The following is a 26559-nucleotide window of genomic DNA, read 5'->3' on the forward strand; positions in this document are numbered from 1 at the left end:
GGTTTTCTGGATTCACAGACTCCAGACCCGATTACCGGGCGGTTTGAACTTTGAATGGGATGTCACCCATTTCTATTCATAGTTTTATAGCTCATACTTTGGGATATAAGCATTCTATTACTAATCATTTTGATATACAGTGCTTGCTTCCACAAATTTTTTTTTTTTTTTTAGATATTTTTGTTATTTTGTTATATTATCTCATATGGATGTGGATATATATCTCCTATGTATTTGCAATCCGTCCCCATATGCATCGATATATTTTTATTTTTTATTTTTATGTTTTCTTTGATTGGTCATTCTGTGTCTCTCCGTGGTTCTTTGCTTTTCTTCTTTTCATGTTTCCGTTCTTCATTTATTTTTTTCGTTCCTTCTCTTTTCCTTTTTCATTTTCTTCTTTTTTCTCTTCCTATTTCCTTTCTTTTTCCCTTACTTTTTCTTTGACTTCATTTTCCCTTGCTTTTTGCAACCTAGAATATCTTTAAGTCGAGTTGGGATGTTGATATCTCTGACCGTGTATTTGGTGGACCATCCAATTGGGTTTTCATTAATTACAATTTATATCGCCGCATATATAGATGTTTTACATCTTTTGCAATACTTGGGTTGCCTCTTGTGATAATACAATTATTTATGTTCATGTGTATGTTTATATTTATGTCTAAAATTCAATGGCTTTAGATATCCGATGTATCATTATCCACATTTTACACATTGGAGTGTGTATTTGTTTCTAATTAGCATTTATTTTGGCTACATTGATATCCATATGTGTGGAATGTGGAATTACCAACTACCCATATATGTCTTCTGTTTCTTATTACATTTAATATTTTTGATATTCAAGATCTGTATATTTAGGCATATGATGTACTTCATATATTCCAGATATGTGAACATATCTATATGTATATATGTTTGTTTGCATCTATGTGCCATCCATTATGTTGATTTATTTAAAGAGATTTGTAAATGATTTATTCCATGCATTCTTTATATTTATATTTTTATATTTTTATATATGCATATATTTGTGCTGGTATCAATGTTTTATTTACTATATGTACATGCTTGGCTTATTGGGAAGACCAGGGGGCAATTAATATCTCTCAATAAGATGTGTGTTCTCTAACCAACATTTTGGATGAATAAGACATATTGTGCTTTTTGTGTACTTTTTGTGTACTGATTGTGAGTTGTACACACGGCTGTGGAGATATACTCAATGAATGGTGCCATGGTTTTTGGATTTTTTGGTTATTTTATTTTTACTTTTTCAGATTTTTCCATCACACATGGACAACATATATATTTTGTCCTAATTATTCTTTTTCTTTTTCTTCACTTTTATTTTCTATTTCCCTTACTATCACTATCCTTTTGTTTTTTCTATTCACTTATATTTTTATTTATATTTTTATTTATATTTTTATTTATTCTTTTTTCTCTTCTTCTTTTCTTTAGCTTTGGGCTTCACTCATACGTTAGGTGTTGTATATTCATTACATTTATTATACATATATCCTTACCGATTTATTTTGCTCTATATTTGTTTTGGGGTGAAGCTTAAACATACTAACATACTAACAAACTCTGCTGGGCTAGCATCGTGCCTTTAATTGAGGATCATCATCTACAGCTGTGTGTCCAAACAAGTGTAATTAAGGAGGAGCAAACGAAATGCTCCTTTTTTTCCTCTATTTAAAGCAGTGTTTGTAATGTTCATGCATGGTTACGACTAAGCGGAAGACTCCGTGAAACGCGTCAACCGCCGTGCTTTTCTCCCATGTCTCTGTCTGTTGTGGTGATATCTTGAATGTTTTTATCCTGGGATTTCAATAAATTTGGATTTTACAATTGCACATCTTCAACCAGTGGTGCGGCTTTTTGTTCTTACAAGTTGCTGCTGTCTGGATCGCGGATCTTTGCCTGCACCTGTGCTGGATGTGCTAGTGGGATCATCCCCTCACCTGAGCGGTTCTCTCTTCTCCCATTTGGATCTAGATTATCCAGTCCGAAACCACAGCCAGCTGTTGCTTGTAGTTCTCCAGGAACTAACTAGTGAAAATAGAAAAAATCGCAAAATAATAAAAACTCCCTATTTACAGCTAATACCGAAGTCCCAGCAGGGAGCTTGGTCCTATTCCTAAAACTAGGCAGAAACAAACTGCAATCTGAAACAGAGTGTGTGGGGTTATGCCTGCTGGGACAGCCCCCATGGGCGTGGTAAAAAATGTTTTTCCTGCCTAGTGCCTATTGCTGATTGGAGTAGCAAAACCCTATGGTAATGAAGATATGGAGCTGCGTCTGTCGATGAACGATAGAGAAACCCTTATTTTGCTTTTCCATTTATTTTGTTGTTTAATTAATGAGAAAAAAAAACTAAAATACCCACTTAAAACATGTAAACAGATAGAAAACTGTTAAAAAATGTTGTTTGGTGTTTTTTTTACTGACTTTAACCACTTCAATACAGGGCACTTTCACCCCCTTCCTGCCCAGGCCAATTTTCAGCTTTTAGCGCTGTTGCATTTTGAATGACAATTGCGTGGTCATGCAACACTGTACCTAAACCAAATTTATGTCATTTTTTCCCACAAATAGAGCTTTCTTTTGGTGGTATTTGATCACCACAAGGTTTTTTCTTTTTTGCTAAACAAATAAAAAAAGACAGAAAAGTTTGAAAAAAAAAACGTTTTTTTTTTTGTTTATTTTATACAATTTCGTAAATAGATACGTTTTTTCCTGCACTGATGAGCACTGATGACGCCGCACTGACAGGCACTGATGGGGTGGCACTGATGGGGAGGCACGAATATGCGGCACTGATAGGCAGCACTGATGGGCACTGCTGGGCACTGATAGGCGGCACTGATGGGCGGCATTGATGGGCACTGATAGGCAGCACTGGTGGGCAATAATGTGCACTGGTGGGGGGCACTGATAGATGGCAATGATGGGCACTGGAGGGCATCACTGATGGGGAGGGCACTGGCGGGCAGCACTGATGGGGAGGGCACTGGCGAGCTCCCTGAGCCCTGATTGGCATCCCTGGTGGCCATGGTGGGCATCCCTGGGGTCATGGGTGGGCATCCCTGGTGGTTCTAGTGGTACCCCCCCTAATGATCTGCACTGGTAATCAATGCTCTGATTACCAGTGCAGACCCCCCCCCCCCCTGTCAGGAGAGCCACAGATCGGCTCTCCTATACTCGTGCCTGTCAGGCACGAACTAAGGAAAGCCGATCAACGGCTCTTCCTGTGTACTATGTGACCAGCTGTGATTGGACACAGCTGGTCACATGCTAAAGAGCCTACTTCAGTAGGCTCTTTACCGAGATCGAAATGCGGGGGGCGCGCAGAGCGCATTATCCTGCCGCCGTCATATGACGTCCGGTCAGGATAATGCAACCACTTTCCCGCCGTCAATCGCCTATAAGGCGGGCGGGAAGTGGTTAAATAACGCCAAACAAAATACTTCAGTTTACTGTCTATTTTCACATCCAAAGATGTGAAAAAAAACCACACAATTTTACAAAGTTTCTGCTACATTACTACTAAATATAAAAGCTTATCCTGTGTTGAGGTAATAAATAAATATTTGTATATTTTAACCACTTCAGCCCCGGAAGGTTTTACCCCCTTAATGACCAGGTCATTTTTTGTTATTCAGCACTGCGTTGCTTTAACTGACAATTGCGCGGTCGTGCGATGCTGTACCCAAATACAATTGATGTCCTTTTTTTTTCCCACAAATAGAGCTTTCTTTGGTGGTATTTGATCACCTCTGCGGTTTTTCATTTTTGCACTATAAGCAAAAAAAGAGCGTAAATTTTGAAAAAAAACACCAATATTTTCTACTTTCCGCTATAAAACATTCCCAATAAAAATTTTTTAAAAATCTTATTTTTTTTATCAGTTTAGGCCAATTTGTATTCTGCTACATAATTTTGGTAAACAAAATCCCAAAAAGCTTATTATTGGTTTGCGCAAAAGTTATAGTGTCTACAAACTAGGTGACAGATTTATGTAATTTTTCTTTATTTTTTTTACCAGTAATGGCGATCTGCGATTTTTAGCTGGGCTGCGACATTGCTGCAGACAGATTGGACCCCTAACTGACATTTTTGATACTTTTGGGGGGACCAGTGACATTACTACTGTAATCATTGCTAAAAATATGCACTGTTACCATAATAATGACATTGGCAAGGAAGGGGTTAACACTGGGGGCAATCAAAGGGTTAAGTGTGTTCCCGCTGTGTCTAATCACAATGGGAGCGTGCACATAATCACGTAGATCTACATGATTATGCGTAGCCGAGCCGCCCTGCCACAGTGAATCTGCGTGGGGCGGTCGGCAAGTGGTTAAATTGCGCCTGTTTGCAAAATGGTGAAAATCGAACGTACCCAAAAATTGCTCTAAAAATCTTGGGGTTTTCATTTTTCACTTATAACTTTTAGAGTTTAAAAAAGAAGACCCCCCCAAACCATATTATTTCTAAAAGCACATGACCAGTTAAAAAAAGGAAGGTGCTACTGATTTTTAAGGTCTCGTAAATTTTGCACAAATGTTTATCAAATCACTATTTTCACTAAAAGAAACACTAAGATCCTTATTTGCACACATCAACACAATATAACTTGTGTAATTCCTGCAAAATTCCTACTAAGGCCTCGTTCAGTGGGGTGTACTAAAGCGTACGCCCTTGGAGGGCCGTGTTTACCTGCACAGGGATAGAAAGGTATTCTGTGCATCCAGTCTTATTTATATAAATTGGGAAGCACCAGCTGCAAGGACAGATCTGACATCCATGGGGGTGTAGGTGTATGGACCTAAATGCAGACAGTGTGAGCTCTGGGAGATCCACCCACACAAATGTCAAGTTGAGAGCAGTGGCTGTGTCTTGCATGAATGGGACAGCCTTCACATGAATGCACAGAACATCTGTGCATTTCCATGCAGCTGACGTGTCACAATTGACATCAATAGGACTGCCTTTATGGGGATGCACGGTCCTGTAGTAGCATGCGCTGTGTGAACAAGGCCTTGGGGAGTGCTTTGGAGAGACATCAGGGGTCTAAACAGACTGCCGAAAGGTCTCTTTTTTTTTTAGACCAAGAAAGGGACTGAAGAAAGTTCAGTCCCTTTCTGTGCAGGCTCAGCTGCAATTGCTTATAAACAGGGCCGGTGCTTCCAATAGGCAAACTAGGTGGCCGCCTAGGGCGCACTGCCACCTAGGGCATAACCAGTGCCACATTCCTCTCCTGTCACAACCTCATACCCTGTGGATGTCACCTGTAGAGAGGGTGGCACTTTGTATATGAAGTGGTGTGTACGGTTAAAGGGGGGCAGTGTGTATAGGAAGGGGTGCGTAGGGTTGAAGGGGGGCAGTGTGTATATGAAGGGCGTGTAGGGTTAAAGGGGGGCAGTGTGTGCAGGATAGGGGTGTAGCATTAAAGAAGGGCAGTGTGTGCAAGAAGGGGGAGGGGCAGTGTGTACAAGAAGGGGTGTGTAGCATTAAAGGAAGGTAGTGTGTATAGGGTGTGAAGGGGGGTGTAGGGTTAAAGGGGGGCAGTGCGTATATGAAGGGAGGTGTAGGATTAAAGGGGGGCAGTGTGTGCAGCAAGGGGGTGTAGGATTAAAGGGGGCAGTGTATACAGGAAGGGACGTGTAGGGTTAAAAGGGGGGGGGGGTCATTATGTACAGGAAGGGGGCAATGTGTACAGTTTTTTTAGGGGGGGGTGCAAGTATCTGGTCTTGCCTAGGGTGCCAAATAGTCTAGCACCGGCTCTGCTTATAAATGGATGGAAGCTCCCGTTCATTTAAAAACGGTGGCATAGCAAACACTGTTTACTAAACCACCGTGACAGCTGAACATAGGAGTGATCGGTACCGATCACTTACTATGTTCACCTAGGAAAGGAAGGGGGCTGGTAAACACATGTACCAGCCACCCCCCACCCCACGCCAGGGCCGTCTTTTCCAATGGGCATGCCCGGCGGTTGCCCGGGGGCCCCACTTGCCAAGGGGCCCCACACACATGGTGGCAATTACTGTCCCCCAACAGGCCAGAATCCAGGTTACTTAGTTTACCTAGTGGTCTAGGACCCCCCCCCCCCGTTGTCCGCCGGGCCCCCCCCCGTTGTCCGCCGGTGGCTCGAGTCTGCTCTGCACTGCACACTGGTTGCTAAGGCCAGCCGATTGGCATCTAGCAACCAGTGACGTTCTGAGAGCAGACCCATGATGCACAGCTGAGGAGGATCCCCCTCGTCGGCTCGTCCTCCTCTCCGCGCCTAGAAGACTGGCTCCACCCACCTCCTCCCTTCATGTGCAGCCGTTGTGAAAGGTAAGGCAGCCAGCCCAGCTGCCAGGCTGCTTGATTTTCTTTCTTTTTTTAACTCTTTCCTTTTTTAACTCTCTCCATCGACACAAGAGACAACTACCCGGAGGATATACCTTACTATATATTGGTCCCTGTAATATGTATATAGTAAGGTATATATCCTCCAGGTAGTAGTTGTACTCTCTTGTAGTATATAGTGTTCCCTGTAATGTGTGTGTATATATAGTCTATATACATATTACAGGGAACACTATATACTACAAGAGAGTACAACTACTACCTGGAGTATATACCTTACTATATACATATTACAGGGACCAATATATACTACAAGAGAGTACAACTAGGGTGGAGTATATACCTTACTATATACATATTACAGGGAACACTATATACTACAAGAGACTCTTGCAGTATATAGTGTTCCCTGTAATATGTACCCTATATAGTAAGGTATATACTCCAGGTAGTTGTACTCTCTTGTAGTATATATTGATCCCTGTACTATGTATATAGTAAGGTATATACTCCAGGTAGTAGTTGTACTCTCTTGTAGTATATAGTGTTCCCTGTAATGTGTTTATAGTCTATATACTGTACATATTACAGGGAACACTATATACTACAAGAGAGTACAACTACTACCTGGAGGATATACCTTACTATATATTGGTCCATGTAATATGTATATAGTAAGGTATATGCTCCAGGTAGTAGTTGTACTCTCTTGTAGTATATAGTGTTCCCTGTTTTTATTCTCGTGGGTGATTGTGTAGGCAGGGGGCCCCAGTGCACTGCATTGCCCAGGGGCCTATAAGGCTCTTAAGATGGCACTGCCCCACGCTCTCCATTCTGACAGCCAGCGATCTGGGATCCCTTCTGATCAGCAGTTGCAGAGGGTGGGGGCTGGGGTGAGAAAGCTGGCCGGCTACAGTTTGGGGAGGGGTCCTGTAAGATCGGGCATATAAGGCGGCGAGAGAACAGAGGCAGAAAGCCGCAAGCTGCAGGGGAGGATCGGTGCGGGGTGTTAGTGTACAGAGTCACGAGAGGTCTTGTAGGGATTAATTAGGTGGGGAAGGGGTGTACTATAGGGTAAAGCAGGGGGAAGTGTCAGTGTGGTAGTGGCAGGGAAACACATTTTTGTGATTATAGCTCTGATCAGCGGATTGTCATCTGCTGATCAGAGCGAAGGTTTTGTTCAGCAGAGCCTGCTGAACAGTTCTGATATAAGCTCATGGTCACGGAAGTAGCCATGCGCTTATAACACAAGGAGGAATGAGGTTCATACGGTGTATGGACCTGGCCAGCTGCAAGCAGTTCTGTAGGACCGTATGCTGTAGGAACCTGGCAGTGAAAGGGTTAAAACCCAGAAAAACCTCCTAATTTTGACTTCCGAAATGGCTCTCATGAATTTTACAGAAACTGCATAACTGAGTGGAAATGTCAGTAAAATTTCAGCAAAGTAAAATGTGACATTCCCAGCCATAAACACAGAATAGATGAGACAGAGATGTAAAAACACAGATACATAGCAATGTTCTAAGGACAACTTTTAAACAATTTCATCTCCCATACCTGTACATCCACTATGGGCCAGATCCATTTTTACATTTTTGCTGTGGGCCTTTTTAACAAAGTAATACATAAACTGTAGCTTTTCATTTCAGAATAAACAAGGCTTTCATCTGGTAATTTTGTCTTGCAGACATTATTTTATTTTTTATGATTGTTTTTTTTCTATTTCAGTTGTATTTAAAATAATAGTATTACTGAACACGGATATACAATTTATTCTATGATTTGTCACGTTAAAAAGAACAGTGAAATTATAAATCTAGTACAAAAAGTTATTTAAAAATGAAAAAAAGCATTTCCTAGTCATTGAGAACAGGACACAGGCCTTGTGAAAGGGGCCTAAAAGCAAATTAAATGGCTCAAAACTTAATAAATACCTTTTTATGGGGAGTTTCTGGTCATTTTGATTTTAAATCACAGCATTAATGATCACGATTAGGGATGAGCTTTATGTTCAGGTCGACCAAAAGTTAAACCTAAGCAATTTACAGAACAGGCATTACTATGACCACTATGAGAGCTTTAAGTTGCTAACCAGCTTACTGTAAATTGTAATTGGCAGACATCCCATATTTGACCAATTTTGTCAGCAAGCATCCCCAGACGGTTTGTTGACCATCAGCAAACGGCCAGAGAGTCCGGAAGGAGAGCATCATTTTGGCAGGTCATTACTGTGATTGATGATGAATCTAAAGAGGTTGGACAAAATTATGGAAATATTACATGATTTGCCAAGGCGATAATGCTCCGATTCACACAGCCGCTGTTGTACAATCAATCATGGTTTGACGAGCATGCACCTTCTCTGGGCACCGCAATCGCTGGACCTCAATATCATAGAGCCACTAAGGTGATTTGGGCTCGTTTTCAGCTTCTGGCATCTCTGCGAGAACTGGAACGATTTAGCATGTGGTATCAGATTCCATTATCCACCATCCAAAACTTCTATTTGTCAATTCCCAGGAGGATTCAGGCCGCCTTGGATGCCAAAAGCAGTCCAACGCCATATTAGGTAGCAATTTATTTTTATCTGGTGTTTCCATAATTGTGCCCAACCCTTGTATATTTCTAGATAACATGACTGCTTTTGGATTTACAGTACTATGCAAAAGCTTAAGGCAGGTGTGAGAAAAAGCTGTAAATTAAGAATGTTTTCAGTAAAAGAAGTGTTGATAGTTTATTTTTATCAATTAAGAAAAGTAAATGAACAAAAGAGAAATTGAAATCGAATATTTGGTGTGACCACTCTTTGCCTTCAGAACAGCCTCAATTCTTCTAGGTACACTTGCACGCAGTTTTTGAAGAAACTCGGCAGGTAGGTTGTACCAAACATCTTGGAGAACTAACTCCAGATCTTCTGAGAATGTTCTGTTATGGTCTCTCTGGCCCTGAGGAAGCCTTGAGCGAAACGCGTCGGCTTGCTGAGGATCTTCATTGACCGTGCTCATCTGAGACCCATATACCACCTAGCTATACAGGCTATCAGCTCTCCCTTATTGGGAAGTATTTCTACATTGTGACCTTATTTACATTTCTTTGTTTTTATATTCATTTTCATTGTCTTCTTAACATGTGCATCATTTGCTCATGTACTTTTTAAAGTTGTACAATAAAATTTATTTTTTATATATATCTTGGTATTGCTGTGATCCTTCTCCTCCCATTGGCCTGCAAAACCCCAATCATACACCTCTCTGATGGTGTGGCATGATGGATAACTATCTGCCTGTATTTTTCAACATTAAGTGATAAAGATTGATCCTGACCAAACCAACTCAATTTGCGGAAATACAGCCAAAACTTGCAACCTCCACCATGTTTCACTGTTTCCTGCAGACACTCATTACTGTACTGCTATACAGCCCTTTGATAAATAAACTGCCTCCTGCTATACCCAAATATTTCAACTTTTGACACATCAGTCCAGAGCACCTTTTGCCATTTTTCTGCACCCCGGGTTCCTATGTTTTTGTGCATAGGATGTGGAAATAAGGCTAAGTGACTCAACTATGCATGAAAACAGAAACTGGGGTGCAGAAAAATGGCAGCAGGTGCCCTAGACTGAGGAGTCAAAATGTTAAATATTTGCTGTAGCAGAAGGCAGTTTGTTCACATAGGGCTGGAGAATGGTACACTTTTGAGTGTCTGCAGGCAACAGTGAAGCATGGTGGAAGTTCCTTGCAAATTTGGGGCTGCATTTCCGCAAATGTTGGAGATTTGGTCAGGATCAATAGTGTCCTCAATTCTAAGAAAATAAATATAAAGATAAATATCCATTATGCCATACCATCGGAGGCGCGTGTGATTGGTCTCAAATGTATTCTGCAGCAGGACAACCACCCCAAACATACAGTCAATGTCATTAAGAACTATATAGAACTGTCATTCTAATCACGTGTTGTTTGGCTTCTGAGCTCATCAATGGGTGTCCTTCGCTAACCTGTGGGTTTATATTTCCTTTTACCTCTATCACTTCCTGGTCCGCCTTTCAGTTTGCTTCCCTATATAAAAGACATGCTCAGTGCAGCCCGTGTTGCCTAAACAACCTTACAGTTCTCTGAGCTCCTGTTTGCCTACTATCACGTGTATTCAGTGTCTGACTTCCCATGCACCAACCCCAGCTTCCTCTACCATTTGTGCTGGTCTGGTCCTGCCCTGACCTCTGCTAGTTCTCTGGATTTCCTTGCATCTCCTGCCGATTGTACTTAGCACTCGAGTGGTCTCTGCATCTTCAGCTGGGCGTACCTGGGGGCTGCGACCTGGTACAACTTGTTGCAGTCCATTCCCACCATCAGGGGCTCTGGTGAAGAAGCAGGCTGGAGCTTAGAGTCAGCGCCCTGGGAACCCCGAGTTAGTGACTTAAAAAGACTCATTATCACTGAAACCTGACAGCTTCTAGATTCTGATCTGTTCTTTCCGAGCTGTGAATGAGCAAAGGATGTATAACCCACCAAACCACTTTCACAAGTAGGAAAGAAAGCTGTAACAGAGCTTACAGGCCCTAATTATAGGGTAGGCAAGGGCTAGGTTGGAGGAGACCTCATGAGAGGCTGGGTGCTAAAAAAGATATGCAGCAAGACAACCAAGGCATGAAGGCAAGTGTAGCTTTCAAGAGACAAGGTTTTCCAATGGAGGGATACAATCCCCAGTTCCTATAAGGTCAAGTGGGGTTAGGGAAGTATTGTTCTTACCTAGCAGCTAGAAGGAATGGCTAAGAACAAAAGAGGGATCAGAGAGGACAAAAATTATTGTGTATCTACACCAGAGAGCAAAATGAGAGAAAAAATGTTTCAGTCTTCTTTTTTTTATTAGTAGGGCTAAGTGTCAAAAAGCCTCTGGCACAGGGAGTGAACTTTTTAATGGGTTTAAATGAGGAATTTTCGCCATGCCTGTAAGGACCCCCAGTAGTTGATGTTGCCTAAGAGGGTTGAAGTGATCTAATCCATAAAGTAGGAGAGATACATTTTAGTGGTACTTGTGGTCCTGGATAATGGGTTATAAAACCCCCTCCTGCCTCAATTTATTTATTGAGAACATAACCAAAAAGAAGACTGCAATCAAACAGTATGCACAAGAGGCATCTTTCTCTTACTGGATTCGTTTACCAGGCTTTGAGCCATAAAATTCTGTGCATGTGCACAGAAAGCAAAGATTTAGTCGAAATCTGATGGGATAGTATTCTGCATGGCTTCTACACAGAATAATAGGGCCAAGGGCAAGAGCTGAATCCTAGAAGGAGGATGAGGATCCTAAAGTAGAATAAAGTTCAGTATGTATTTCTCCAGCCCATTTTGCCATAGTTTTGTTTTTTGATGGCTATGACCAGCCGTAGGGTTAAAGCCTGCTAGTGCAAAGGAGGTTACATAGTTACATAGTTGTATAGTTGTTGAGGTTGAATAAAGACAATAGTCCATCCAGTTCAACCTGTGTAGGTGTGTATGGCCTGTGACAGGAAGTCAGGTAAATCTGGGAATGTAGTCACAGAGAGGAGACACATTCCCACCTGGTTTGGAAAGTTCACTAATTACTATAGGGTGTCGGCTGCCAAAGGCAGCAGGAAGGTGTAAAGAAGTTGAAAGGCCTTCAGCTGTTCAGAATGAGGAAATGAAGGCCTCTATAATTTGTCCAAAGGAAGTCCTATTGATTGCTGCCTCCCGACGCCGTGTGGGCATGGGAGAAGGATTGCTGTCTCCTGAAGCCATGTGGGCTGGGAGAAGGTGGACAGTCAGACGTGTGCCTCCCGACAGGATGTGTGGGCCTGGGAGAAGACCCCCCGGAGTAATGTGTACCAGGGAGGGTAACCAAGTGTGAAGACGTCTCAAAGGTGAGAAGACGAACTGTTTCTGTGTGAAAGAAATAAAGGACTGTTTTGCCCTGTGAAGATATTATAAATGGACTATTGAGTGTCCGCTGTAGGACAAGAAAGTCTGCCCAACAGTAGGTTGGAGACAGACTCTTAGGTAGGTTCCAGAGTGAAAAGGTAGCCGCCCACAGAGGCAAGGATTTATTTTCTGTTTTATTTTTATTTTGGATGTTTTTGCTGCATGCAGTCTGGTGAAGAAAACACCATTAATAAACCAAACTGTTGTTTGCAAGCACTTTTTGGCTATCTCTCTGTCAAAACGCACCCCCAAGGGGTCATCTACGCCTACCACCGAGCTAATCCCTCACATATGGTGGAGGATGCGGGCAACAGAAGCAGAGATCCCTGCAAAGAGGTGCATATGTCCTATGAACTTTGTCTGGTGCATGAGATTGCACAATCTATGTGTTCAGGAGAGAAGATCCTGAAAGAGAAAAAAGTGTTTTAAAGAGACAGCGGTCTCAAAATTTTTGATGAACTTTGTTGTGTCTGGTGCAAGGGACTGCACAAACTGTGTGCGCAGGAAAAGAGATCTTGCAAGAGAGAGAAAAACTACATGTGTTAAAGAGACAGTGGTCTGAAAATTTTTTGCTGGACTGTGAAAAATTTGTTTGTGGAGTTATTGAAGATGGGGTGATTGAGACGCCTGAAAAATGCAAGGATGGATGAAATGAGAGACCGGATTCTATGGATGGAGGGGATGTTACCGTCTGAACGAGCCCCATCCATGCCTAAAGAGAGTCTATTAAAGAGGAAGGTTGTTGTCCCTAGCAACACTGATGAAACTGCTATGGAGACACAGTGTGCTCAGATGAAAAGTAAACTCAAAATGGGGGAGATGCTGAAACAGCGGAGCTTTGCAGCTCAACAAAAGGCTCACCAAGAGAGCATGGCAGGCTGGAAACAGAGACGCCAGCAGCCAATGGAGGTCATCGGTTTGGAGGAAACCGAGTATGTGTGCAGGGCTGAGTTGGATGCCTTGCAACGGAAAATGGAAGAATGGAAGAAAAGGAACAAGCCTTGGAATTGCTTAAGATGGAGCATAGAAACTTGCAGGAAACGAATGAACTACTCAAGTCTCATGTGTCACAGTGGGAAGAAACCACTGCTCTTCTTTTGGTCGAGTTGCAAAAACGTCAAGACACTATAAAGGAGAAAGATACCATCCTTATGGAGAAGGAAATTGAAATTCAGACTTTGCAGAAGCAAAATATGTGTGAAATGTTGGAGTTGCGTAATCAGCTGGAAAAAAGTCTTCAGTGTTTGGAAGCTACCAAAATAGACCTGCAGGGGGCGCAGGAACAGAATGTCGCTCTGAAAACGACATTGTCGCTCAGTGACAAGGAGAAAAGTGAAAGAGAGGCTAAATTAATGAGTACTATGTGTGAGCTCACCACTTTGAGAAGTGTGGTAGATGAATTGCGTATGGACTGTGAAAGTTGGAAAGATGAAGTCCAAAGTGTCCAGCAGCAGTTAAAGGAGAAAGAAGCCTGTGTGGCAGAATTACAGTCTCATTCCCAGAAGCTAGCCAATGAGGTGCAAGCTCTTATGCAGGGAAAAGGAGATTCGGAACACAAGAGAAAAAAAAATAGAGGCACAGCTTCTGGAATAGCAAGTCAAGGTGTCAGAAGGTGACCGATTGTGTGCTAAGCTGTCAGAGAAGGCAAACCAACTGCAGGTTGAGTTGGACAATGTCACAAATCAGCTTTCTCAAGCAGACAGCAAATCTAGAGAAATTGCGGAAGATTTTTCTATCTTGGAATCGCAGCTGCAAGACACGCAGGAACTCTTACAGGAAGAGAGGTGTCAAAGGCTGAGTTTTAGCACAAAGCTCAAACAAATGGAAGATGAGAAAAATGGCTTCCTGGAACAATTAAAAGAGGAGGAGGAAGCAAAGAAAAACCTATCAGAGCAAGTCGCAACATTGCAAGCTCAGATAGCGGATATGAAAAAACGCATGGAAGAAAGCGTTGCTTCATTAGAGTGTGTTGAAGATGTGAAAAAGAAGTTTGATCAGATGCTTGGTGAGGAGAAGACTGTGTCTGCAAAATATGCAGAAGAACGCGACCGTGCAAAAACAGAGGCGCGTGAGAACGAGAGCAAAGCCCTGTTCTTGGCTCGCTCCTTGGAGGAAGCTCTAGAGTGTAAGGCTGAACTAGAAAGTGTTAACAAACAGCTGCGTACAGAAATGGAAGAATTGGTCAGCTCCAAGGATGATGTTGTGAAAAGCGTTCAGGAGCTAGAAAAGTCTAAGCGAGCCTTAGAACAGCAAGTAGAAGAGATGAAGATTCCGTTGCAGGAACTGGAAGAGGAATTGCAGGCAACAGAGGATCTGTCCCAAAGAGGGGACAGTGTGCCTGATGCAGTTTTTAAAAGGATCAGTGTTTTGGGGTCTGTCCTGAGTGAGCCTCAGAAATGTGATGACATGTGGCTTGAATCACCCCTTTGGAATAAACCGTTCCTTCAAAAACTTCAAGCATTGGAAAATATATCATTAGAGCTTCAGCAAACAAAGGAGCTGTGTAAGAAATATGATGATTTCTCAGTTCAGGCTGAAAACCTAGTGGAGAAAACTAAAGCGGAGAAAACTAAAGCAAGTGATATAAATCTGGGAGAAAAAAGCAAACGCCACCTAGTGGAGAAAACTAAGGCTGTTGGTGAAAGCGTGAAGCAAATGAATAAGTGCCTTTCAGGGAATATTTCCAAAATGGAAATGGTGAAAGACAGGTGGCAGAAGTTTGATCGTGTTCTTGAGATGCATTCCATGTGGAATTCAGATAGAGAAAAGGAACTAGGTGACCTTGAGCGGTCAAATCGTTCAGCAGAAAGTGCATTGAAGAAACCTGTAAAAGAATGTGTTGCAGTTCCATGCTTCTTCACTGATGCAGAGAGGAGATCTATAATGGATACCACCCAGATCACTGGGTTCAACTGTGTTGTTGCCTTTGACCCATATGTTGGTGGAAGAAAAGTTAATGATTTCGCTGGAAAAATGAACAGGGGTCACTTTGAAAAATGTGTGACAGCCTGTTGTGGCAAATGGAAGGCCCTCTGCACCGCATCTTAGAGCAAGCTAAGCTCAAGAAACAAAGAGTCAATGATTGTGTACAGCTGTATGGAGAGGCAACTCAAGTCACAGAGGGACGTCAAGAGTCCCTACTTGGAACAAAGCTTAGTGAAGCAGAGGTTCTCAAAGTTTTGTGGAAAACATTTATGGATTGCAGAGAGAGGCGGCTCAAGAATGTTGAAGACATTAAGACTAGCCCAATTGAGTTGCCTATGGATCACGGTCCTCCATGGTGGATTGGACAGACGGTTATGAGGGACAAGCTGTCTGACATTTATGAGAAAGCTGTCAATGAAGATGACAGAAACGAGAAGGAGCAAAATGATGCCAAAAATGCAGTTGAAGAATGTGTATATGAGATGAGAGACAAACTGTGTGGCATTTATGAGAAATCTGTCAATGAAGATGACAGAAACAGTTTCATCCGTCAGCGTGAGGATAATAGAAGGCTTATCAGTGAGAGTCAAGAGAAGTGCCTGACACATGCGTGTCTGGAAATCTGTGTCCCAACCCTAGGGTTGAAACAAGAGGGGGGGGGGGGGTATGTGACAGGAAGTCAGGTAAATCTGGGAATGTAGTCACAGAGAGGGACACATTCCCACCTGGTTTGGAAAGTTCACTAATTACTATAGGGTGTCGGCTGCCAAAGGCAGCAGGAAGGTGTAAAGAAGTTGAAAGGCCTTCAGCTGTTCAGAATGAGGAAATGAAGGCCTCTATAATTTGTCCAAAGGAAGTCTTATTGATTGCTGCCTCCCGACGCCGTGTGGGCATGGGAGAAGGACTGCTGTCTCCTGAAGCCATGTGGGCTGGGAGAAGGAGGACAGTCAGACGTGTGCCTCCCGACAGGATGTGTGGGCCTGGGAGAAGACCCCCCGGAGTAATGTGTACCAGGGAGGGTAACCAAGTGTGAAGACGTCTCAAAGGTGAGAAGACGAACTGTTTCTGTGTGAAAGAAATAAAGGACTGTTTTGCCCTGTGAAGATATTATAAATGGACTATTGAGTGTCCAACAGTAGGTTGGAGACAGACTCTTAGGTAGGTTCCAAAGTGAGAAGGTAGCCGCCCACAGAGGCAAGGATTTATTTTCTGTTTTATTTTTATTTTGGATGTTTTCAGTCTGGTGAAGAAAACACCATTAATAAACCAAACTGTTGTTTGCAAGCACTTTTTGGCTATCTCTCTGTGAAAACGCACCCCCCAAGGGGTCATCTACGCCTACCACCGAGCTAATCCCTCACAGGCCGTAATCATCTCTCATACCCCTGAATGTTCTGATCCTTGAGATGTACGTCCAAGAGTCTTTTGAAAGTAGCCATACTTCCTGCAGAAACCACCTCTTGTGGTAGAAAATTCCACAATCCTGTAGCCCTAACAGTAAAGGACCCCCTGTGTTGCCTGAGGTTAAAACGCTTCTCCTCTAATCGCATTGTATGCCCTCGAGTCCTCATGCAATCCTTGCGACTGAATAGCTTTTTTTCTATGCTGAGAATACCATTGAGATATTTATAAATTGCTATTATGTCCCCTCTCAGGCATCTCTTCTCCAGGGAGAATAAATCAAGCGATTGCAGACGCTTTTTATAATTAAGGTCCTCCAATTCCCTAATTAGTTTAGTTTCCCTTCTCTGGACTCTCTTCAGCTCCAACACATCCCTCCTGAGGACTGGCGAACAGAACTGGACATAATGCTCCAGATGCGGTCGGACCAGAGTTTTATAAAGTGGTAGGATTATAGTTTTATCTCTGGAATACATCCCTTTCTTTATGCATGCTAATATTCTGCCGGCTTTGGCAGCTGCCGCTTGACATTGCATGCTATTGCCTAGTCTATCTACTAAGACTCCCAGATCTTTCTTCATTTTTGATTCCTCCAACGGTTCCCCCCCTAAAGTGTATTGTGCTTTTATGTTTTTAGTCCCCAAGTGCAAAACCTTACACTTCTCCACATTAAACCTCATTTGCCATGTCGTTACCCACTCTGTTATTTTGTTCAGGTCATTCTGTAGGATATCTGCTTCATGCTGTGCAGTTATTGCCTTGCCCAATTTTGTGTCATCTGCAAAAACTGATATAGAACTAACGATCCCGTCCTCAATGCTGTGTCTTTTAGCCAGTTCCGTATCCAAGAGGAAACCTTGCGGTCGATGCCTGCAGACCTAATTAAGCGCTTGTGGGGAACTGTATCAAACGCCTTAGCGAAATCCAGGTACACCACATCCACTGGTCTCCCCCTATCTAGCTCACAGCTCACCTCCTCGTAGAATGCCATCAGAAGAGTTCCTATGCCTATCTACCGAATATTTAAAGGAGGGGTTACCGTCAATCGAAATGATAGATTGGTCATTTAGTGCAAGAATGGCCAGGTCCACAGCAGGGACAGCCCATCTTTTATTAAATTCAGGTTCTATAGCATACACTGCTTCCACGTTGTCCAGAAGTGGGAATGACCCCCCTCTACAGGTTTGGCAAGACTTAAAGACTACGATTCCTGATCCCTCGTTTTTGTGCTTTTTTTCACATGTGGAGGTTGAGCAGCGCTAAATGTACTGTATCTATATATCTGGTTTAAGTAGGACCTGCAAGAGCAAAGAAGACCTTTAGGAGGGTTTCCAGACAACTATCAACAAATTCATTTAAAGAGGGAATATCATCAATGGAAACTGTAAGGCATTTACTGAGAGCTGAAATGGCAAGATCCACTACAGGAACACTCCATCTCTTATTAGTTTCCTTTTCCATAGGATACATTTCAGCAAAAAGCTTAGGGGGCATGAAAACCCTTTCAGGATCCGTCCAGTCCTCATCAAGCGCACAATCAATTTCTGCACATATTAGAAAAGTCTTTCTGGATTTTTTAATCTTTACATGGCCATAGGGGGCTTGTTCAGGCTGTAGAGAGTCAGGTGCTGCTAGGCAGAGACTAGTTGGTTCACAATGAACTGCATCTGGTTTCAATTTACAGCTTGTACCGCATAAAATGTAGGGGAAAGAAAATTATCTAAAGCTGCTACAAAATAAAGGTCCTTAATAGTTTCCTCCATAATATGCCCAAAGGATGAGATCACCTTAAGTAACATTTTACACACGTATTCAGGGTGTAACATGTTATTAATGCAGCAACCCTTCTCATCCACTGTGACAGCCGGCGAGGGATCCTCTCCCCACACCAGCTGTCACATTTAAAAAACAGCATGGCTGTGTGGAGCTCCGCCCACACATCTGTGTCATTCATTCACAGCAATCTGTGAATGAATGAACTACAAGTTCTGTCTTGAACTACCAGGGCTCTCATCAGTGCCTCATATTTCACTGATGCTTCCTGCAGCTGAGTAGCTGTCTGCCTCTATAGTGGTGCTGGCAGACAGCGGTTAGGAGTGTTTACAGTAGCCTGATATTGCACACTCAAGGTTAAAAAAAATAATAAATGCATAATTTCTTTACCTGAAAAATCATTGTACAGGATGCCAAGGATGGGTGCTATGTGGCACCAGTATTTTGGTTATGGTCCCTTTAACCACTTAAGCCCTGGAAGATTTTACCCCCATTCCGACCAGGGGGTATTTTGCGATTCGGCACTGCGTGACTTTAACGGACAATTGCGCGGTCGTGCGACGCTGTACCTAAACGAATTTGGCGTCCTTTTTTTCCCACAAACAGAGCTTTCTTTTGGTGGTATTTGATCACCTGTGCGATTTTTTGATCACGCGCTATAAACAAAAAAAGAGCGTCAATTTTGCAAAAATAGCAATATTTTTCACATTTTTTTATATGAAATTCCCCAAAAAAAAATTTAAAAATCAAAATTTTTTTACTTTTTCGGCCAATTTGTTTTATGCTACCTATGTTTGGTAAAAAAAAAATCGCAAAAAGCGTATTTTGATTGGTTTGCGCAAAAGTTATCGCGTTTACTAACAAAGGGAAAGATTTCTGTCATTTTTGTTGTTTTTTTTTTTAACGTGTAATGGCGGCGATCTGCGATTTTTTTTGCGGTACTGCGATATTGCGGCGGACAGATCGGACCCTTGACTGACATTTTTGACACTTTTGGGGTTACCAGTGACATTTCTACAGTAATCAGTGCTATATATATGCACTGTTACTGTAAAAATACACTGGTAGTGAAGGGGTTAACTTTATTTGGGAGGGAGGGGCTGTGTGTATCCCTAGGGGCGTGCTTTCTACTGTGATTGGCTGGGGCTTGAGCTGTATGGACACTGATCAACGGATCTACATACTAGATCCGAGTGATCAGTATCCTAACAGCAAGGAGAATGACAGGCAGCTTGTTTACACAAGCTGCCTGACATTCTCCCTCTCCCCCACCAATCGCCGAGTGACCGGCGGACATCGGGTCCGCCGGTCACACGCGCGGGGGGGTCCGTGACCACGCGGGAGCGGGAGCGCGCCTCCGGGGGCGCGCGCTCGCTCCCTAGACCCTCACAAGCTAGTGACGTAGCCCTACGTCACTTTGCCTGTGAGGGGCTGACTGCCGACGTAGATCGGCGTTAGGCAGTCGGCAAGTGGTTAAGGGAAATGTGTGTGCACTCTTACCCGTGATGGGTGAGGATTTCCAGGGTAGTCATGTAAAGGAGAAGACTTACTCGCAGTCCTCTTGGTATTAGTACAGATGTATTTGGGACCCGGAATTTTGGCGGTTCGGAGTAACATTTCGAGTGGGAAAAGAACCTCCACACCTGACTACGGCGACTCTGGTCCCTACAGAGTTCAGCAGCCCAAAAACAGGAAGCTCTTAATCTTAGGTGTGGTGGTGTAGGAGTTGAATGGACAGCTGGTTGTGTGCTGCACATAGGCTACAAACTGACAAAGCATCTGAAGCTGGAAGCTGCTAACCCTGGGGTAAAGCCCTTGACATTTGCATATTTAACAGTTTGATTTGTGGTGAAGATAAGCAGACTTTTGTGTTGCAATTCCTGAAATTTAGTTTTTCTCCCGGAAGCTCTCTTGTGTTTGCTTAAGAAAAATAAAGACTTTTATGTTTAATTTAACAGCCTGTTGCACATGGTCCCAAGCTGCTAGATACCCTGAATATTACAACTGGTGTTTTTGGATGCTAGCAGAGTGCATTGCAGCCGCAAAAGACCACCCAATTACAGGATCGTATTTTGGTCAATGCTCGAAGTTTCTGTTAACAGTTCTGTTATAATTGGGGACCCACAAATATCTGATGCAGATCAAAGAGTTCCTCATTTGCGCTGAATAGGGACTTGCTATGTCGAGTAGCCGAAGGAAAACTGTAGAGCAGTTGCTGGTTCCCCAGCCATATAGGTGAATGCTACTTGATCTAGCCCACAATGACGCAATGGGAGGACACCTGGGGGGCTGAAAAAAACCGAGACCAGAATAACCAACCGGTTTTACTGGCAAGGGGTGAAGCCCCCTGGTACCCTTTCCCATAATTGAGGTGCCATTTGAAAGGATCACTATGGATCTCATGGGGCCCTTAGTAAAGTCAGCAATGGGACACCAATATAGATTCATTGTCCTGGATTACACAACTAGGTATCCAAAAGCGATCCCTTTAAAGGAAAACTTCCGCTAAGGAAATTGCCCGGGAGGGATTTCAAATGTTTTCAAGAAGTGGGTTCTCCAAAGAGATACTAATGGACCCCTTTTATGTCGAAAGGGATGGCAGACTTGTGCAAATGGTTTCAGAATGAGCAGTTGTGGATGTCTGTTTATTAGCCACAGACAGATGGCCTCGTTGAGAGGTTTAATAAAACCCTGAAATCCATGTTAAAAACAGTGGTCCAGAAGGATGGGAAGGATTAGGAATATGTTGCTCCTTGCTCTGTTTGCCATCTGGGAGGTTCCACAGGCACCCACGGGCTTCTCACCATTGGAGCTGGTGTATAGGTGATGACCCCAGGGGTCACTTGATCTAGTAATGGAGACGTGGGGAAGTGAAACCCCACCACACAAAACAATGGTAGAGTACATCTCTTAAATGCGAGAGAAGGTGGCTAGAGTGATGCTGTTAGTGAGGGAGCATCTCCAAAAGTCTCAGGATGCCCAAAGGAGGGTGTACAACCGGTCAGCTACAGTCAGACAGTTTCAGGTAGGAGACCCAGTGGCTGTTCTGATCCCCAAGGTAGAGAGAGTAAGTTCTTAGCCAAGTGGCAGGGACAATTGGGTGATGTGAACTTCAAGGTACACTAGCCAGGGAAAAGAAAACCATACCAAATTAGGCGTCAATTTAAGGGACCCTACAGGGGTTAATCTGGTACAGGTTGCTGCTATCCAATCTAAGTCGAAACCCAACAAGCAAAAGTTTCTGGAGAGAAATAGAGAAATGTTTTTAGGATTGCCTGGTCTCACCAAGGTCATCAAGCAAGACATTGTAACAGACCCGGATGTAAAGATCCATTTAAAGCCCTATTGTATCCCAGAAACACATAGAAAGGCAGTGTCTGATGAAGTAAAAGGAATGCTAAAGCTTGATGTCATTGAAGAGTGACAGAGTGAGCGGTCCAGTCCCATTGTGTTGGAAGAAAAGCCCAACGACATCCTGTGATTCTGCAATGACTTTAGGGAACTTAATAAAGTTTCCAAATTTGAGGTCTATCTGATGCCCCAAGTAAACATGTTAATTAAGAGGCTGGGTCCCGCCCAGTATATCACCAAGTTGGACCTCACAAAAGGGTACTGGAAGATTTCCTTCACCAAGGAAGCCAGAAGGAAAAAAGATTTTTCCACCCCGGAAGGCCACTTTCATTATAACACTTTCATTATAAAAGGATGCCATTTGGCATACACTCTGCCCCGGCCACATTCCAAAGGTCAATGGACAAAATATTACGCCCCCATCGACAATACACTTCGGTCTACCTGAATGATCTAGTCATTTTCAGTACGGATTAGGGGATCCATCTTTTCAGAGTTCAGGCAGTCAGACTCCTTGAAAAAAGCAGGGTTCACAACCAATCCCTAGAAGTGTGCGAATGGAATGGAGGAATCTAAGTTACCTAGGGTACATTGAGGGTATATGGCTAGTAAAACCTCAAATGAATAAGGTGGAAGCCATACGGAACTAGCCCCATCCTATAACAAAAAAAGGGTCAGAACATTTTGGGCATAGTTGTCTATTACTGGAGGTTCATCCCCAACTATTTGTTTGTTCTTTACCTGTTTTTTATAATTTGTTTTAGTGCGCAGTTAACGTGATTGTTTCATTTGATACTATACACATATCTAATGTTTGATACATGGTCTAATCGGATGTTTATGCATAAGTTTTGTGTATTGGGATTTTTAACACCCTTTGCATCATTTCAGTTTCACAGTGAATATTTTAGGGCAGTATTATTTCATTTCAGTTTGTTCCCAACTTTGGCACCATTGCTGCACCATTAACTGACTTAACAAAAAACTGGAAGTAAATAATGATAAAGTGGATTGCAGATGCCAAATAAACTTTTCAGAAGCTTAAGACATGCATTGTGCCAGCCTCCATTGCTCGTGTCTCCTAATTATTCTAAGGAGTTTGTGACGCAGACAGATGCCACAAGTGAGGGCTTAGGACCCGTCTTGTCTCAACTGATCAATGGGGAAGAGCACCCCGTAGAAAAACTACACTGTGGTGCAGCAAAAGAGTCTCGGCAACAAATGAGCTCTGGACTCTCTGAGGTACTTTCTGGTAGGCTGGAGGTGTCGCCTGGTGTCAAACCATGCCCCATTGCCCTGGATGAGACAAAACAAGCATGGAAATGCCAGAGTGATGAGTTGGTTCCTCTCTTTCCAGGAGTTCAACTTTGGAGTAGAGCACAGACCCAGGAGAGAGCAATAAAATGCTGATGCCCTCTCCCGAGTACATTGTATGATGGTCAAATGGTGCCTCCAACACCTCCGCATTGGATGGGGTTGTGCATGTCTGGATATATGCACTGACAATTTTCCTGTAGCTGTCTGTCTGTGGAATATGGCAGCAGGAGCATAGTAACATGCTGTGTGCATTCTCTGCAGAAAAGGTAGGCAGGAAAGTGTAATTCAAGAGAAGTGATGAAATTACCTCATCCTTCTAAAACTAAGTCTGGATAAAAGTAGAAATAAAACACCAATTGTAAATTGCTCACGCCAAGAAGCATTAGAGACAAAATGTCAGGAGTTACCACAATAAAGTGGCCACCACCCAATTCCTCTGCCTATAGGCTCTTCTCACTTAATGATCAGGTTCCGTTACAGTGACCAGGTTGTTAAACTAATTGGTTGTTAAACGAGGAGCCACAAGTAATCAATATTTTAAGCATTCCTAACTACTGTACTGTATTCTGAAAAAAAAGGTCTAAACCCAAAACTCCAACTCAATAACATTGTTTTACATTGGATAAGTACAGAAAACAAAAATATAAACAACAAAAATCCTGTACTGTACAGTACAATGATGTACAGTGCCCAAAAAGCTGGTCGTAAGTCTGAGCGGCCGTTAAACAGGTAAGTCGTTAAACGAGGAGTGTCTGTAATGCACTATGCAATGCAGATAGAGGTAATAAAAGCCAGAAACCAGTGTAAACATACAGCGACCTTGTCCTACCTTAGCCAAAATGGGTGACATACTAAGGGTCCAGGCTTTGCCTATCACACTGGGCATACCCGTAAAGAGGATCTTAAGGGTATGGTAAACAACAAAACTGGACTTGTAAAGCATCCTACAATTAACTACACATGTTGCACTATGTGTCAAAGTGAGCATCCAATGCAAGGATCCAGCACCTAAAGCAGACATTCCAGGCCAACCCCCAAAAATGGAGTCTGGTTACCGTTCCCAGGGTAACCGAGGTCTTCCAACAGTAACCAATCTGGAAACTTCTGGATAGCCCATAGTAGAAAACAGTAGGTCTTGAAAGCAATCAATGGTTTAAAAAGGTAAAGTACTTCTGCAGAGAAAAACAGTTCCATCATCTAAGGACGATGGAAAAAAAAAAAACAGAAGTTTCATGGAATTGGTTATATAGTGGATGGTCATAGAAAGTTTGTTTTTCAAGTGTCTAATCACCTGAAGGTAGTTGCATATAACTCATAGTCTATGAAAAATGAAAGTCCTATGTCCTGTAAGGTATGATTTTGATATTTTTTGAACATACTACTCTATCAATTCGTTGTATAGACGCTGTAATAGGAGGATGAGTTTGTCAATATTCTCACGATTATCCCTTTTGTGACTGTTTAGGTGCTCCTCCCTCACTAGCCTGTGTGACAGCTACCAACTGTGATAAACTATAGTGACTGTTTTATTTTAGCCTATGTGTGTCTGTTCTTGTGTTTGTACTAGGCCTGTAAATATATTCTGACCTGACCTGGTTTCAGCTTTTTGATTCTATGTATCTGACACTCAGTTTCAAGTTTGTCTGTAGTTTTTCAAGTAGACAATCGTGTTAGATACATATTGTGAGTTGTTTTGCTGCATGTCACCTATAACTTCAGTGGCTCTGGTGAAGACTAAATGCTTCTTTGAACCACATGAAACACCAAATGACAATGTGATATTCTCCAGTTTTTATATTCTCAGACTGTTAACTGCTTTCTTGAGGGTCTCAGTTTTCGGTTCTTGTTTTGCTCTTGATCTCCGCTATGTTACTATCATAACATTACGTTGCCCTAAAAACGCACAGATACAACAAACGGTTCTATACTACCTGCGATACCATGCTACTTACATTATTAAACCCTCCAAGTTCATGTACAAGGCGAAACAATTTGAACAGATTTAAATTTCTGTATCCCAGAACAGGTTTTTTGTTGATTGGTGTTCCTAAAAAACAATAACAAGACATTATTAAATCAAAGAATGGCTTAATGATCAGAATGACAACATTAAAAAGGAGTTGTACAGCCAAAAGCTTGTTTGTCTGTACATCTCCTGTGGATCACAGGAGTGCAGTTAGTTCTGCATTTCTGTGACCCGTTTTCAGCAGAGAGCAGTCTGCAGTCCGCTCTCTGCTGAAGTCACAGATGTCGGTCCAGACACCGCGTCATCACGACCACAGAGTCGGGATCTGCCAGGTGCCTAGACCGACATCTGGCTGAGCCTCTCAGCGAGTCGCTGAGAGGCTGAGCCGGCTGCTTTGCCCCCTTCACAGCTCAGCTTTCCAGTGAGTTAGGAGGGGGAAGAGCAGAGAGCTGCTGAATGACAGTCAGCAGCTGTCTGCTCACGGAGCTGTCAGAACCTAGCGATTGGTGGTGTTCGATCGCTCAGCTCTCTAGAGGCGCCAGGGGACAAATGCAGCATTGGACTGATGTTGAATCCACCTAGGTAAATATAACTGGGGAAATTAATATTAAAATGTGTGATCGCACTGCCTTTAAATCAAAGTAAAAAAAACTAGAATGTGACAAAAAAATTACTAAACAGGTAAGTGTTTCAAATATATATATATATATATATATATATATATATATATATATGTATATATATATATATATATATATACAGTGGGGATCGAAAGTTTGGGCACCCCAGGTAAAAATTTGTATTAATGTGCATAAAGAAGCCAAGAAAAGATGGAAAAATCTCCAAAAGGCATCAAATTACAGATTAGACATTCTTATAATATGTCAACAAAAGTTAGATTTTATTTCTATCATTTACACTTTCAAAATAACAGAAAACAAAAAAATGGTGTCTGCAAAAGTTTGGGCACCCTGCAGAATTAATATCTTGTACTGCCCACTTTGGCAAAAGTCTTCCAGTTCTTTGAGATTTCTGGGCTGTCTGTCACGCACTGCTCTTTTAAGGTCTATCCATAGATTTTCAATTATGTTGAGGTCAGGAGATTGTGAAGGCCATGGCAAAACCTTCAGTTTACACCTGTTGATGTAATCCCCCGTGGATTTCGAGGTGTGTTTAGGATCATTATCCATTTGTAGAAGCCATCCTCTCTTTAACTTCAGCTTTTTCACAGATGGCATTAAGTTACCATCCAAAATTTGCTGAAATTTTATTGAATCCATTTTTCCTTCTACTCGTGAGATGTTCCCTGTGCCACTGGCTTCAATACAACCCCAAAGCATTATTAATCCACTCCCATGCTTAACAGTTGGACAGAGGTTCTTTTCATTAAATTTTGTGCCCCTTCTTCTCCAAACATACCTTTGCTCATTCCGGCAAAAGCGTTTTTTAAATTTTAAACTCATCGATCCACAGAACTTGTTTCCAAAATGCATCAGGCTTGTCTATAAGTTCTTTTGCAAA

General features: G+C 42.5%; 1 protein-coding gene across 1 annotated transcript in view; it reads right to left on the reverse strand.

Annotated features, from left to right (window-relative positions):
- Nucleotides 1–26559, reverse strand: part of ARID4B (AT-rich interaction domain 4B) — a gene marked incomplete at its 3' end in the record, with an annotated part of 1242797 nt that overhangs the window by 382347 nt on the left and 833891 nt on the right. Inside the window, 1 exon segment of the mRNA XM_082250934.1 lies at nt 25025–25119. Within this exon segment, the coding sequence (XP_082107060.1) occupies nt 25025–25119 (95 nt within the window).

This window comes from Pelophylax lessonae, assembly GCF_965119305.1.
Source record: "Pelophylax lessonae genome assembly, chromosome: 3".
Lineage (NCBI taxonomy): Eukaryota > Metazoa > Chordata > Amphibia > Anura > Ranidae > Pelophylax > Pelophylax lessonae.